Source organism: Aedes aegypti, chromosome 3 (genome assembly GCF_002204515.2).
Source record: "Aedes aegypti strain LVP_AGWG chromosome 3, AaegL5.0 Primary Assembly, whole genome shotgun sequence".
NCBI classification, from domain to species: Eukaryota; Metazoa; Arthropoda; class Insecta; order Diptera; family Culicidae; genus Aedes; species Aedes aegypti.
Window position 1 is genome coordinate 117,280,660 of NC_035109.1, and position 16,816 is coordinate 117,297,475.

At 39.4% G+C, this 16,816-nt stretch overlaps 1 protein-coding gene across 8 annotated transcripts in view; it reads left to right on the forward strand.

The window, feature by feature from the left end:
- The window catches only part of LOC5564334 (putative epidermal cell surface receptor), a 188,609-nt gene extending 173,939 nt beyond the window's left edge, over positions 1–14,670 (forward strand). For 4 of the 8 annotated variants that reach the window (XM_021855809.1, XM_021855812.1, XM_021855816.1 and 1 more), the window contains 4 exons: positions 12,561–13,440; positions 13,502–13,677; positions 13,737–13,958; positions 14,022–14,670. In XM_021855809.1, the coding sequence (XP_021711501.1) occupies positions 12,561–13,440; positions 13,502–13,677; positions 13,737–13,958; positions 14,022–14,029 (1,286 nt within the window). In that variant the 3' untranslated portion in view covers positions 14,030–14,670. The remainder of the gene's footprint in view (positions 1–12,560; positions 13,441–13,501; positions 13,678–13,736; positions 13,959–14,021) is intronic. The other 4 variants (XM_021855810.1, XM_021855811.1, XM_021855817.1 and 1 more) reach the window with 2 other exon arrangements.
- Positions 14,671–16,816: the final 2,146 nt, after the last annotated feature.

Consider the following 16,816-nt stretch of genomic DNA (forward strand, 5'->3'; position numbering starts at 1 on the left):
GCAAATATTTTCGCCTGAAAAACGGTGCAGTAGGTATCTACCAAGTGAGTAAACTTGATTTAGCCTTAGCTCACGAGAATATACCCCAGCACATGCTCTATCTTCAAGAAGGGAGCCATCAGTGTAACATACTATATTGTTTGGTATACTTCTTTCCAAATAGCCAGACCTCCACTCTCCCCGTGAAAAAAATTGTGTGGTATATGTCCTGTAAGGAAACTGACAAGCAATTGTGAGATCTCTTGAAGCAAGGACAATTTTGTCCCAATTCACCAAAAATGGAAATAACGAAGTGTGTGTAGATCTACGATTCACCGATTTTGTGTCCAGTAGATCCAATACCCATAATCGTTAAGAGCAAGAAAGTGCTTCTTGTTTAAGATGCATACGTAGTGGTGCAACGTCGAAAGAGCTTCGAATGCTGCCTTGGGAATCGTAAAGAACGAACCAGACATCGCCAACAAGCACGTCCTTTGGAGATGGTCAAATTTTGGATTGTTCTCACTTCGCTCTTTAGCCACCACACAAGACATTAATATGCGAATATTGGACGAACAACTGTTGTGTAAATCCATTTGATATACTTGGGTTTGAAGCCCTAGGTTTTTCGTGGTTCGCGGCATTGACCGAAGGCCATGCAAGCTTTTATGACTCTGAAATCAATGTGAGGTGTCCAAGAAAGCTTGGAACCTAGAACGACTCCGACATACTCTACCTGATCAGTCACACGAATCTCAGTGCCCAAAAGACGTGAAGGTCGAATTCCATCAAGGTTTCGACTTTCCGTAAAGAAAACAATAGATGCTTTATTCGGATTAACCGAACGGCCATATTGGCGACACCAACTCTCGACTACTTGCAGAGCACTTTGAATCAGGTCGAATAGGGTGCTTATACACATACCAACTATCAAAGCTAGAAAGTCGTCGGCAAATCCATAAGCGTATTCCACAAGTGGTCATAAGACTCCTCCTTGGGGCCATCCAAAAAAAAAAAAAACCATTTCCGAATCGCAGCTTGACGCAATGTCGAGAATAGATGTCGGATTTTGAGCATTTGATAAATCCAATTGGTAATCAGTGTAGGCAGCTCATAGCTTCGTGCAGCTTACAAAGGCACCCTCAATATCCAAGAAAACACCCATGCAGGATTGCTTCTAAAGTTCGGTGGGCTTTGTAGCCATGTGGTTAGTGTCACCAGGCATTTAGCCACATCATGCTATGGAGTGTGGGTTCGATTCCCACCGCGGGCGGAAAACTTTTCGTGAGTAATGTTTTCCGACTGTGCCACTGGGCGTTGCAAACTAGTCCGTTGTCTAGTGTGGTGCTTCCTTCAAAGGGCAAAATGCCCACTGGAAGCATTAACGTGTCGGTGTCTTTAAAGTTCTTTAGTTCTCAAACTGGAAACATTTGCACATTTTTTTTAAATTCGGATCGTTCAGTAGAGCAAAGAGCCTTTTTGTAAGCCTTTCGAGCCGACTTGAACGACTCTGATCCAGCTGAACGGCATCTGTTTTCAACTCTTTCTACATTGTTTCCTGAGTCAGTCTCGACTGCAGAGGACATGCTTCATCAAAAGCTTCCATAATTTTGGATGTTGTGGTATCAAAAAACGCAAAGTCTGTGAAGTTACGTTTGAATGTTCAAAGAAGATGTAGCAATGATCAGATAATGATAATGATTCTTCATGTGATACATGCCAATTGGGTCCTAAAATGTTTAATGAAATTTTGTTTTTATTCAATAACACGAAAGAGCACCTTACTGCAACTACTTTAGCAATTTTTTCCGCTCAAATAACGGCTATATCATGTTTAAACATTAATTTAAAAATTGGGTCCATAAATGAACCTTGACACTTAAGATCATGTTTGACGTTCGCTTAGTCGACAAAAACACCACAGGGGTTTTAGTTCGACCACTGGGGTTGTTCCTATCTGACATTTCGGAAGGGACACGGAAAACAAAATACACCCAAAATTTGAGTTTAAGCCAAGGGGTGTGACAAAATTAAAAAAAAAGTTTTTTGGGCTCAAACCAACGGAAAACATTAGAAAATTGAGTAAACATGTGTTATTGGCCTAAACTTAAGCGTTTGGCACTAAAATAGGGACAGGGCTTTAGGACCCTATTCGTCAAAATATTTCCTATTGAGGTCACTAACAGAAACATCAATTGTGACAGCACATATAACTCTGGTTGTTGACTCAGAAATGAGTGTAGCAACGATTGCTTTTTCATCGCGCACGCATGTACGAGGCACGACACGCAAGCTCGCCATTTCATGTTTACTGAAAGTAGCAAAAACTGGGTCCACAAGGTTACCTAGAAAAAAGTACCCCTTTCGGAAGTAAGGTTCTTGAACTAGCGCCAATTGGGCTGTACCATTTTGCATGAGTCTGCAAAGATTGATCGTTGCTGTTCTTTTATGCTGAAGATTGATCTATGCTATCCTAATCGTAGCCGCTACTCAAACTAGGCAGGATTAAGCTTTTTTCAATCTCATTACTGAAAAGACCAGCAACGAAAAAAACCAGATCGGTATCTATTAAAAGTTGCCAAAGACGAAAAAGCACATAATACACTGTATAAAATACTTAATGTGAATCCATATAAGTGATAATTTGAACTAGAAAACAACATATTCATAATCCCACCCTTATTTCGCCTCAGGCTTGAGACTGAAGAAGGGCAGACGATTATCCCGGAAAAGCACAAAGTCGCTTGCGCCGTTGCTCCGTGTAGCACAGGAAGGGCCCAATACTGTGGAGGGCGCCTAGGTATTCCACAGGCTCCGTTTGCGGTTAGGTTTTATTTAGACCCTCCTAGCCATTCATTCCTAGGCACGGTACGCTTCACACCATGAATAATGGGTCACGTGTGAAGTGGACTTTTACCACAGGAATAGGCACTCCGTAGTGTTAATTCTTAGCCATTTGAAACAATCGCTACCTATACTCCGCGGCTATCTAGGCTGCTCGGGAAAAGGAGGTTAATATTGACGATTGATAATGATGACGTGCTAATCAGCCGATGAATAAAAAAGTTTTCGATGCATAGAATGTAATGTCTGTTTATCTGTGTTTTGATTTTTTTTCTGCAGATTAAAATTACCCAATGTTATCTCGTTTAAGATTTTTTCCCGACTCGAATGCACCATATTCAACAGTGTCTTTCATGGAGCAGAAAAATCCATTTTACAAATCAGACGAGATGACTGTTTACTCAATGTTTAAATACTAAAATGTTTGAGAAATCGATCAAAACTTCCCTGACCTACGAAAAAACACCAAAAAAAAAGAATCTTGAAAAATATCTCGTCCAGACGCGATTTCCTAGGACACAGAGTATCTTCGAGCTTGCCACATGATATACAAATGCAAAAATGGTCAATAGGCAAAGACAGCTCGCAGTTGATAACTATGGAAGTGCTCATAAGAACACTAAGCTGAAAGGCAGAATCTGGCCCAAAAGGGGGGCAAATATTATAGTATCGTTAATCTCTTTTCTTCAATTGATTACAAAAAAACATCATGGATGTTGACCCAAATTTTTTGATAGTCTTCTCAAGTTAGTTTTCAAAAATATTTGAATTGAAGACGCGCCTCAAGTTTATGCAAGATCCTTTCTTATTCTTCTTCTTGGCATTTACGTCCTCACTGGGACAAAGCCTGCTTCTCAGCTGAGTGTTCCTTGAGCACTTCCACAGTTATTAACTGAGAGCTTTCTTTGACAAGGTTGACATTATCACATTCGTATATCGTGTGGCAAGTACAATGATACTCTATGCCCAGGGAAGTCAAGGAAATTTACATTACGAAAAGATCCTGGATCGACCGGGAAACGAACTCTGATACCTTCAGCATGGCTTTGCTTTCTAGCCGCGGACTTTAACCACACGGCTAAGGAAGGCCCCATTACAAGATCCTTAAAATAGGCTTAACCTGTAAAGTACTGCTCAATTCAAGGAATTTATTGGTGTCCTGTCAGAACTTTAAAATTTAAACATATCTGCAACGCTATCAAAAACTTCTTTTGTGACGCGGTAGTAAGTACCTTTACTATTTTGTATGCCGTAGTTGATGAAGTTTTAATTGAATTCAGTAAAGTCTTTTGGTTAAGTTTGAATATACCTCAGAGAATATAAATACTACTATTTTTAAAAAAGGCCTCCAGAGAAAACTGAAAACTACTTAGGGCTTTATAGAATCAATCGTTAATAAAATTTCCTTTTTTTTTATTATAAATAGATTCATGTAACGAGCCAATGGTCGAAAACGTTCAAGTGAAAAAATGAAAAATTAGAAAGTAGAGAGAAATTTGATCTATATGATTTTAAAAGTTTATGCTTATTATGCCGAGCACATAATAACATGAAAAAACTCATTATTAAGTTTAAAAGGATTTATAATAGATAATCGGTTCATTCGAAAGGATTCATAACAGATAATCGAAAGTTTTGTGGAAGGGGGGATGGTCGGAGAAGGAAAGGGCAAGAGACACTCGTAAATAAGTAGCATTACCCTGTTTGAGGAAAAATCGTAGAATTCTTGATACAACTTTTGCTCTCGTAATTTGAAATTGCAATGAAAAGAGTGCTTCGTGAAGCCCAAGCAGGACAGTTCGGTTTTGCGTCGTCGGATAGATTTTGCTCACGGTTTCGCGCGTGGTTTCGTCGCGGAAGAATTTGTTTCTGTTTTGGAGCGTCTTGCTGGGTAGGTATTTGGGAAGGCCCAAGCAAGACGGTTTGTTTTCGGGACGCCAAGAAGTTTTGTGTTCAGTCGAGGATGGATTACCAACTGGTGAGTTCGTTTCATGCTTGTGATAACACATATTTTCTTGAAAGCGTAACTTTTAAGTAATATTAAACAAACTTTGTATGGTTCGTCACTATAAGTGTCGGCATTATGCTTTTTTCTTATACAATTTCAATATACATATATTTTTCTCTTTTTGACATTATTAAAAATTATCTTTTGAATTGTTCGACATTGTGAATGTTGACGTATTTTTTAAAAACTTCTACCAAATCGAGACAAAATGCACAGTAATACTCATATGTAATTTTCAAACAAACTATGTATAGTTCGGCACTACAAGTGTCGGCATTATTCCTGTTGCATATAATTTGAAATATATGTAATTTACAGTTTTCGTCATTGATAAAAATATCTTTTGAATTGTTCGACATTATAGATATTGACGTATTTTTTAAAGCTTCTACCAAAAACTTCTCGAGACAAAAATACAAAACTAGCTTTAAATATAAGTCGTATATTTCACCCTTGTCCATTAGACCAGTTCATATTTAAAAAATGTCTGGAAATCTACCGGTCAAGCAGTATTCGGAATTCTCATGCTAAGAACAATGTCTGGTCAAATTTTCAGCTCATTTGATAAAGATTTTTTTTCTGCGGGGCCCAGATAGCCGTAGCGGTAAACGCGCAGCTATTCAGCACGACCAAGCTGAGGGTCGTGGGTTCAAATCCCACCGGTCGAGGATCTTTTCGGGTTGGAAATTTTCTCGACTTCCCAGGGCATAGAGTATCTTCGTACCTGCCACACGATATACGCATGCAAAAATGGTCATTGGCATAGTAAGCTCTCAGTTAATAACTGTGGAAGTGCTCATAAGAACACTAAGCTGAGAAGCAGGCTTTGTCCCAGGGGGACGTAACGCCAGAAAGAAGAAGAAGAAGAAGAAGATAAAGATTTCAGTATGCTTCAAGTTGAAAATGTGTTTTTGGGCTTATTTCAAGGTTTGAAAAATCATAACTAGCATGTGGAAAATCAAAACCACTTGCTATTACCACTATTTGGAAGCTAATTCTATTCTGTTAAAGTTTGTCGAACACGCTAACAAGATTAAATTGAGTTATAACATTGTTTGATCCAAATTTGTACCCAGAAATTACAGTTTTTTAAATAAACATGGTATATAAAACATGCATTGGTATAATTTTTTCAGGCCCTAGTCAACGGGAATCAAACATAATACATTTATGCATTCATTGACCATCAACAGATTACATGTTGCTAAAGGCAATAAATTACAATAAATGCCCAAAGATCGAGCACCGCATCGCAACCTGATGATAGTTAAATCATGCATGACACATGTACCGGAAACGAATGAATTGAACAAGTTAGCATTGCTTTTTCTTTCCGAGTGATGATTGTTTTGATCGCATTTCACTGATCATTTAGAACGATTTGAAAACAATCATCATCATCGACTGAGAAAAGGCAGTGCTAACGTGTTCATTTTTTGTATTCATTGAAGCTCACGGTGGTGCTTTTGGCTCACCCACAGTGGATTTACAAATGTGCTTCATAATTACATATTTTTTACAATTTATTTTCGTAAATGGTATCTTTGAACGGGATTGACTTTTAGATATGCATTGTCATCATGTCTGGAAATTAAAAATCCGAAATTTCAGTGAAAACAATTCCCGAAAAAAGAGATTTTCAAGAACCTCGAGATACAAACCTCAACCAAACTATGTTAAAACTTGCTCCAATCATAAAATTGTGTTCGGAAAAAGTTCGTAGAATCGGATAAACTACTATGTAGAAGTATTTCCGATAAATTTTGATGTTTCGTTCGGTAGTTATGATTTTTAAAGCTTGAAAACAGTCCAAAAATACATAATTGATTTGAAGCACAACTAAATTTACTGTAAATTGAGTGAAATTTTGGCCAGAAGTTCATTTCGCAATGAAAAATCAAAGTATATGTTGACTGTGGAGTTTCCAGACATTTTTGAAAATATGAATAGGTCTATTGTCCGTGGATCGCATCATCGACTAGAGGTGACGCCCAGATCTTTTCCTCCCTCACTTGGCCGGCGCCGTTATTGATCAATAATATTAGATCTGCTGAAATTGCACTTCGAGAGTAAGCGGAAACTCCCATCCCTTATTCATTTGGATCGTAGTGCAATTCTTACCAGTTCCGATCAATCATGGAGTAGCAACCATTGACAGTCTATGCTACACACTTAGAAAATATCACCGACTCCGGTATTTTTTTTTAACGAAATATAAACCGCTGAGCGCTCGGTAATGCTTTCGGTAATGTTAAGAATTACCGAACAGTCTGTAATTAAAACCAAAAGGCAGCTATCAAAAAATTACAATATGTTCGTGAATTATTACCGAGCGAATTGTTCAATAAGTTACCGAACGCATTGTTCGTAACAGCAGGCAGTCGGAATAGAATAAGATGATCTAAAATAAACAATGAATCTTATCTTGATATCAAATTAATCGATTTATTTAGTGTTTCCATTTTTTAATCGATAAGACATGTTTGAGAAGTACGTAACTGCATGTCTGTTGGTGAAGGTGGGACATTGAACACCATCAGAAACATCACCAACAACTCGAACGCGCGCTTAACCTACAGTGAGAGGCAAAATAAAGTGCCCACCTTACCAGTTTTCGAATTTCTCTCATTGATTTGGTTCAAATTAAAGTTAACACACCTAAATCTTTTGTGATATTTTATTTTTGATGTTCTTTTAAAGTTGCACTTACGAAATTTTGATAAAAAAAAGAATTTTACTTAAAGAAAAAGAAAATCAATTTGTATTGAAAAAAAAGTAGTGACAAAAATAAGTGCCCACTTCCTTCTTGGCCCCAGAAAAGATGATTTAAGAAAAATAAAAAGCAATTTAATAGTTAATGTGTCCTCCTTTGGCCTTAAGGACTTGCTGGAGGCTCTTCGGCATGCTTTTCACCAGGTTTTGTAGGTGTTGTGGATCTAGTTCTTCCCAGGCGCGCTCCAAGGCTTCAAAATAATTATTTTTGTTGGTAACACCAGTTTTTTCAACCCTGGCATCGAGAATCGCCCACAAATTCTCGATGGGGTTGAGGTCTGGGCTTTGTGGAGGCCATTCCAGCGGTTTAATCCGACAAGACCGGAAAAAAGACTTGGTCTTCTTTCCAGTATGCTTCGGGTCGTTGTTCTAGAGAAATATGAATTTCTCTTCAAGGCCCGTCTGGATCAGCGAAACCTCCAGATTTTCCAGCAAGATGTTAATGTAGGAATCTGCCATCATTATTCCGTCGATTTTCACGAGGTTTTCTACTCCACTCCATGAAAAACACCCCCAGACCATCACATTTCCTCCTCCATGCTTCACCGTTCCTTGGATGTGGTGCTCTGCATCACACACGAGCCCGCCGCTCTCGGTTAGACAGCTCGAGCTTCAGGAGCGCCACATCCAAGGAACGGTGACGCATGGAAGTGTGATGTGATGAAATGTGATGGTCTGGGGGTGTTTTTCATGGAGTGGAGTAGGAAGCGTCGTGAAAATCGACGGAATAATGACGGCAGATTCCTACATTAACATCTTGCTGGAAAATCTGGAGGTTTCGCTGATCCAGACGGGCCTTGAAGAGAAATTCATATTTCTCTAGAACAACGACCCGAAGCATACTGGAAAGAAGACCAAGTCTTTCTTCCGGTCTTGTCGGATTAAACCGCTGGAATGGCCTCCACAAAGCCCAGACCTCAACCCCATCGAGAATTTGTGGGCGATTCTCGATGCTAGGGTTGAAAAAACTGGTGTTACCAACAAAAATAATTATTTTGAAGCCTTGGAGCGCGCCTGGGAAGAACTAGATCCACAACACCTACAAAACCTGGTGAAAAGCATGCCGAAGAGCCTCCAGCAAGTCCTTAAGGCCAAAGGAGGACACATTAACTATTAAATTGCTTTTTATTTTTCTTAAATCATCTTTTCTGGGGCCAAGAAGGAAGTGGGCACTTATTTTTGTCACTACTTTTTTTTCAATACAAATTGATTTTCTTTTTCTTTAAGTAAAATTCTTTTTTTAATCAAAATTTCGTAAGTGCAACTTTAAAAGAACATCAAAAATAAAATATCACAAAAGATTTAGGTGTGTTAACTTTAATTTGAACCAAATCAATGAGAGAAATTCGAAAACTGGTAAGGTGGGCACTTTATTTTGCCTCTCACTGTATAAGAAAACAATCCTGGTTCATTTGCAGCTGTTCACCGCTCACGAACAAAACCGGTGATACTACAACGAAAACATTTTATTACATGTTAAAAATTAGCTTTTAATAGGAACACTCAGGTTGTACTTACGGAAAAGAAGTACCAGACGCTCATCCCCTACTGCTGTAGTTTTTTTTTTAAACAGTGTTCACGGCCTCAAAAACAGAAAACGTATCGGATGCAATAAAATCGTGTTGACAAGCACTTCGAAACAAATATGGCGGCCTCAGACATTTCAAGTTACCATTCGTTCGGTAAAGCATTGTAGCACTATGAACTGAAGTACGGTAAAAAATTACAGTCTACGGCGACTCTAAACGATTTACCGTTTTTCGGTACATAAAACGACGATTTCGGTAAAATTTGTTTTGATATTTTATTTTTTTTAAGGTTGTTCGGTAAATCTCGTCTGTAATACCGAAACATCAGTAAAAATTTATTTACCGTACGTTTCCGGTAAAATAAATTACCGAACAACGAGAAAAAATCTAAGTGTGTATGCTATGCTATGCGTCATTTGAAATTGCAATGAAAATAGGATCATTTCACAGACAATTTGAAAAAAAACGTGTTTGTCATTTTATGAATCAGTGTCTTTGTTTTTGTTTTGCTTAATTGATAACATGAAGAATGGTGAAAAGATTCAATTATCTTTAAGAGTTTGTTTTCGTCCAATGTGAAAAAATAAACCTGAAATTACTATTGTAAAGCTCGGAAATAGTCGATTTTTTAAATGTTTATAGCTTACAACCGAGGAAAATGTCACTTCATCATCTTTGTACCGAACATGTAATTCACAACCCAAATTCAATACGTTTGTTTGTATAATCCCAAAACGTGCTTAAATGTGTACCCTTTATGAGATCTGATCCGGGCCCCCCGAAGCTGAAATCCGGCACTGGGTCGTGTCTCGGCCTTTGGAATCCTAAGCCCGACCAGAACCCGAACCTGAACCCGACGAGTTCGGGTCGGTTTTGAAGATTTTATTTTTTCGGAATCGGATCGGATTTGAAAGGCTACAAAATATCGGGTACGTGTCGGGTTCGGGCTTGAAAAATGTCGGGTATGGGTCGGGTTTGAGTCGATTTTAACGAGCATTTTGAACAGAGCATCAATCTGGAAGCTTGCTTATTTGTCAGAAATGATTAATTTGCAACTTTTTCAAACAGAAAGGTTCGGGTTCGGGTTTGAACTACGAAATTTTTTCGCGTTCGAGTTGGGTTCGGGTTTAACAATAAAAATATTCACGGGTTCGGGTCGGGTCAGGGTCTGAAAAAAATAAAATATGTCGGGTACGGATCGGGTTCGGGTTTGTAAAATGTGAAGCCCGACCATCTCTAATATGATACTACCCCATTACCCCGATTGCCACAACCTCGAATGTCATTAACCCGAATGCCATTACCCAGAATTCCATAACCCTGAACGACCCATAGCCCCGAATCACATTATCCCGAATTCCAATATCGTGGGAAAATGTCATGAAAGTCATAATGTCAAGATAATAATTAGTTCGGTGAAATAGCATTCGGAGAGATGGATTTCGGGGTAATGGTACGTTCGGGGTAATAGGGTAGAATCTGTGATTAGCGTGAATTGTAATTATTAAACACAATTTTATTCTATGGATTGTTTCGAAAATCTGAAAATTTCGTATTTCTCTTTCGTGGACTTGTAGGGTTCAGAGAATAATCCAAAAGCTCTTTCAGAGTTTTCCAGAAATATTATTTTAGGGCCTGCCCATGAACCGCTAGGTCATTTAGGGAGGGCGGGTGTTAGGATGTGTCTGGTCTACGTAGTTTATGAATAATTACTTATGATTCCGTAGAAAAAATAGGGAATTTATCGTTGTGTTCGCTCCACATTGATTAGCAATACCGCTAGAATATTATGCTGTTGAATATCATTGAAAAGATCATTAACCATCGTTACCTATTTTTTTATCTCCTACCTCATATAAACCACGATATTTACGGTTCCCTGAAGCTAACATTAGATAAAAGAAATTGTAATGTTTCAAATGAATTCTGCTCCGTTATGCCTCATGGCGTTTTAGCCTTTAAATAAACAAATAAATAAAACAAAATCAGAGCAGTTTTTGTTTGTATTCAACGATATTCTAATGAAAACACGTACACAATTTGTATTAGAATGCAATACTACAATGACAATCTTTTTTCAACAAAAAGTTGTTAACTCAAGATAGCCTTGAAACACTGAGCCTTGTGTCGAAAACTAGTTTTTCAGCGATAGTGACAGACTCTGGTGATGCAGATCACAAAACAAAGTGAGATAAAAAATTTGTCTCGATTTCATGGACAATTCTAAAATCAAAATGTTACTTAAATCGAGGTATACCTGTATTAAACTTGAAAACAACGTCAAATTTTATTTTCGAATTTGAGTCGCACTCAAAAAAAGGAGGAAAGTTGGAGAATCAATTAGTTCTACATTTTTAGGACAACCCTACCGTTTATTAAGTTAAGGTACCCCGGGGCAAGTGAGAATCCGGGGTAAGTGGGAGTTTTCCTCCAGTATATCTTTATTCTTTATTCAAAACTTTGCCTACATGTTTCAAACATTTTCCTAGAGAGTATCACTAAAACATTCAAACGAATGATTTTTATAAAAAAAAATCAATCTTATACTACGTAATTTTTAAATAGGGAGAAAAAACGACTTTTTTTCTATTTTTATTTTTGAAATATGAATTTAAAATTGAACGAAGGCAGAGATAAAATTTAAAATACATCATGAGAACGATTACTATCCTATTTTTATTGAACTTTATTTTATATTTCTACCAAATTCAGTAGTTGCGGAAAACAGTTCCATACCATTAAGTGGTTTTCCGCCATGCATAACAGTAATAACAAATAGTAATAAAATATTTTAAAATTCGTCAATTATTGAAAATTTACGTGCTGCATTTCAATTGATAACTTATAAATGATATATTTTGAACATGTTTTATAACTCTTTACGGTTTTAGTGAGGAATTTTCAGTTAAAATTAAATGCGATGTGATATAACCTTACATTTACGTTTTCTTCCTAAAACGTATTGTATTTTATGGTTGATCCCTTATGTTCATCAAATATGTATTAAAAATCTATGATTTATCAATCCTATTATTGTAATGGTTGACTTACTGATGTGGCTTCACGCATGAAACTGGATGTGTCCCACTTGCCCCGTTTAGCGATGTAACTGAGTCTAATGGCTCATTGTCCATCTTTTTACTAAGGTTTTCACAATTTCGAAATTTTTCGATCAATTTCATGCACACACATTATTGACACATTATCAAATTCATGCACAAAATATTGACATTTTTAAATTATATTGAACAATCTGTTTGAACTATCGTTTTTTATGTCCCACTTGCCCCGAGGTACCTTACATGACGAGAAACAATGCAAAACGAGCTTTGTATAAACTGAACCCAAGTAGCACCAAGAAGCAACTAATTATTGATCAGTCGTCTAAAAATAATCTCTAATAATCTAATGTTAATCATCTTCCATAGGACCTGGCCTCGGTTTTCCATCCCTGCAAGCGGATCTCAAGGTTCTCGCGTTGGACGCTATCGATCCGAATACAGTTCGGGTTATCTTCATCGTTCCGCAGGTTTACGTAGGACTGCATGGCCGCGTAGAGCTACGTTACACGCGTACCCGAAACAACGACACCTCCACCTGGCAGTCGCAAGTTTTTGCCCCACCAGACGATTTGATCGCTACTTCGCAGCTTGAGTTTGAACTGCCGGGCCTAGAACCCAACACTGAATACCGGGTGAAGATTACCCTGGTCTTGCGCGACGTCAACTCACAACCCTCTAGTCAAATCTACAACGTCCGAACACCGTCCGATCGGGTGATCACTCCCCCGACACTGATCAACACCGACCTGCACTATCCACATCTGGGACAACCCACAAACTTCCTCAAGGAGATTATTCAAGATCCGGTGTTGCAGACGAATGATGTAAACGCTACATGGGCCAAGATCACGTGGCGCAAGTTGGACGATGAAGAACTTGACTACGTGGACGGCATCCAACTTCGCTACAAGGAGATTGATGGAATGGTCTATGACGCTACTCCACTGATCCACCGGGCACTCAACGAATACACGCTGGAAAATTTGAAACCCCAAACGAGATACGAGGTTGGTATATTCTTCATTCCTTTCCCTGGACACGGCGAAGAAGTGCGAGCGGGAGAAATGTTGCAATTCACCACTGCCCAGAGGGTCGACATGTACGGTTTCGAAGTGGTGGTGAATGTGAGCAAAGTTAAAGCGAGCAGCGTCGAAGTTAGCTGGTCCGGTGTGCCATACCCGGAGGACAAATATATTAACATATATCGTGCGATATACCAAAGTGATAGCGGAAAAGAGGATTCGAGGTAAGAAATTCGATGAATGGAGTAGTTTGATTAGATTTACTAAGTTCGTCTATATTTTCAGTGTGTTCAAAGTTGCGAAACGAGATTCAACGACAGGAACTCTTATCATGGACCTTAAGCCAGGCACTAGATACAGACTATGGTTGGAAATGTATCTCACAAACGGAAGCATCAAGAAGAGTAATGTGGTGAACTTTATCACCAAACCCGGTGGTCCAGCGTTACCTGGAAAGACAGGTAGGAAGATGTTTATTCCATGTTCAGGGTTTATCAATAACATATCTTTTAAATTTTAGGTAAATTGTCAGTAGCTGGTGTGGACAGCGCTCCAGGCGACTACTATGGACCATTAGTGGTGGTAGCAGTCATAGCTGCCTTAGCGGTCATGTCAACGCTGATATTACTGCTAATCCTCACCAGACGGCGAGTGCAAAGTGCCACGATCACACCTCCTCGGAAGAATGAAGTGTCCTACGATAACCCTAGCTACAAAGTTGAAATTCAGCAAGAAACCATGAGTAAGTATTGAAAACACATGATGAATCGACATCTTTCTACATTTGTTTTTCCATTTTGCGCAGATCTGTGAACCTGACGCTCAAATTTACAACTGCCCTAACGACGAAATTGTTTTAATCTCTTTAGGTATCTAACCGCGACTGCCATCGACAGGCACAGATTTTGTATATTTATTCTTTTAAACTAAACAATCTACTTCCAAATGTACATACCTTATCACAAAGCTAGGAGAACACATTTCCCAATGCATCACAGGTCTTTTAAAGGTCAAACGAATCTCCGTCCTAGGAAGTATCGCCACTTTCCATACTTTGTTAGTTGAAATATCCAAAGCACCGTCGGTCAAAAATATAAACAGGCCTACACGTTGAATTCCCAGTGACCATTCCTTGTACGAGAGCGCGAAGAGAAATATTCGAACCACCTTCGAACGGATTACGAATGTGTGAATGTTACGAATGTGTTTTGTACATTCATAGGTACATTTTCCAACCCAGATGTAATGTTAGATCTGATCTTAGTTCAAGACTGTACATATTTATTCTGATCTAGGGTAATTTGCGGCTATGGCAGCCAATGTTGGCACAACGTAGCAGCTGCCATAGCCGTAGGTTACCTTAAGACATTTTAAGCTTTTTCAAAGTAGGTAAAATAACTTGTATGATCTTTAAAACGACATTTTTATGTAAATAAGAGATTTATTTTTAAATAGCTGGCAAGTGGTTTTCATTCGATGATATCCGAAATCCTGAGAAGTGCGTCTTGTAGCAAAAGGTGGCCGAGACAAAATGTCGCTCTCATAACTGGAACCCGATGGTTATTCTTTTTATGGAAGTGAAGAGTAATAGTTGTACACTGAATGATGTAGAAACCTCTACACCTAAACCAACAGCTCTAGACTAGGCCTTAAACCCTTTCTTTCCCATGGTAGTGTCGTGCCGTTCCGCCGACATTAACCGGTCCGATTTTCGCTTCGATGCCATCGTATCGCGAAACAGGTCTGGCCGCACCAAATATAACCAACAGAATGAATCCAATTTCTCTCGTGATGAAGGCTGTACCCACTTCCTTAACATTCCTCTCCTGAGAAGGTACATTCACACTCACACATCAATACAAACTCGCCCTTTAGCTACGTACACCAGTATACATTTCGTCTCTCTTTGCTTTCCTCGTTTTCTCTCGATGCACTCGCATACATATACATACGCATGCGTATACGCATACATATAAGATCCTTTCGGTTGCTCTTGGTGCACTATACTCTCTCACAACTTCAACTATCTTCATCCAGTTCAGATAATCATTCGGATTTTCGTGCAGACTAATACACGATGGTTCGAATATATTCATATCGAGGTTTATCTTATCCAGGCACATAATCTAAATTGATTTTATCTAATACATATAGACGTGATTAATGTTCAACACTATTTTATTCGACGATAACTCTGCATACTACAGGTAGCACAGGTGATCTTTTTCGGGGGGAAATCTGCAAATAAATCCCCTGAGAAGGTAACTCAGGGTATGCGGGGATGACGCACCAACGACGACCCGCTAAAGCAAGCCTATGCACATTGCTTGAGCAATTCTTTTAGAATTGCTCAAGTGGTGAACAGTGCATCGCCATTACCCTTGTCCTCAGACCCTTATATCCCCGGAACCACCTTACGGTATTTCTTCGGGGAGTGGCCTGTGCATATAGCACAACACGTGTAGCAGAAGTAGCCTAGGCAAACTGCTTCTCCTAGCCGACTTAAACAATGTTACAAGGGACCATCCTCTGCAGCTAACTCTTGGTCAGCGCGCCATAGGGACTGCAATTCTAACATAATGTGAGTGACAGCCGTAGTAACTGCATTCCAGCACTCGGCATCCGCACACCATCAGCTGATCAGCCATTTTGCATTGGTCATATAAAAACTGGACAAGCTCGATTGAGTTATTTTCCCAAGATTGAATTGAATTTTTATATTCTTTACACAAAATATTGATTTGCGGAAATTTATGTTGATCACTGGTGAAGAGGATCTTTCATTTCATTTATTTAGTTAACATCTAAACAGATAACATAGAATCAACAATTTCACGTCACAATACTCGGTTTGTGGCCGCATCTCTCCATCCTCGGTTCTGCCCCACGCTGGCCAAATCGATACGCACTTGATCCGCCTACCTAGCTCGCTGCGCTCCACGCCTTCTTGTACCGACCGGATCCGAAGCGAACACCATCTTTGCAGGGTTGCTGTCCGGCATTCTTGCAACATGCCCTGCCCATCGTATCCTTCCAGCTTTGGCCGCCTTCTGGATACTGGGTTCGCCGTAGAGTTGGGCGAGCTCGTGATTCATCCTTCGCCGCCACACACCGTTTTCCTGCACACTGCAAAAGATCGTCCTAAGTACCCGACGTTTAAAGACTCCAAGTGCTTGCAAGTCCTCCTCGAGCATCGTCCACGTTTCATGCCCGTAGAGGACTACCGGCCTTATGAGCGTTTTGTAAATGGTACATTTGGTGCGAGTGTGAATCTTTTTTGACCGCAGCTTCTTGTGGAGGCCATAGTAGGCCTGACTTCCACCGATGATGCGCCTCCGTATTTCACGGCTAACGTTATTGTTAGCCGTCAGCAAGGATCCAAGGTAGACGAACTCATCGACCACCTCGAACGTATCTTCGTCCATCGTAATACTGCTACCTAGGCGAGCCCTGTCACTCGGCCCCACCAGCTAGCATGTACTTTGTCTTAAACGCATTCACCACCAGTCCAGCTTTTGCTGCGTCGTGTTTCAGGCGGATGTACAGATCTACCACCTTTTCAAATGTTCGGCCGACAATGTCCATATCATCCGTGGAGCA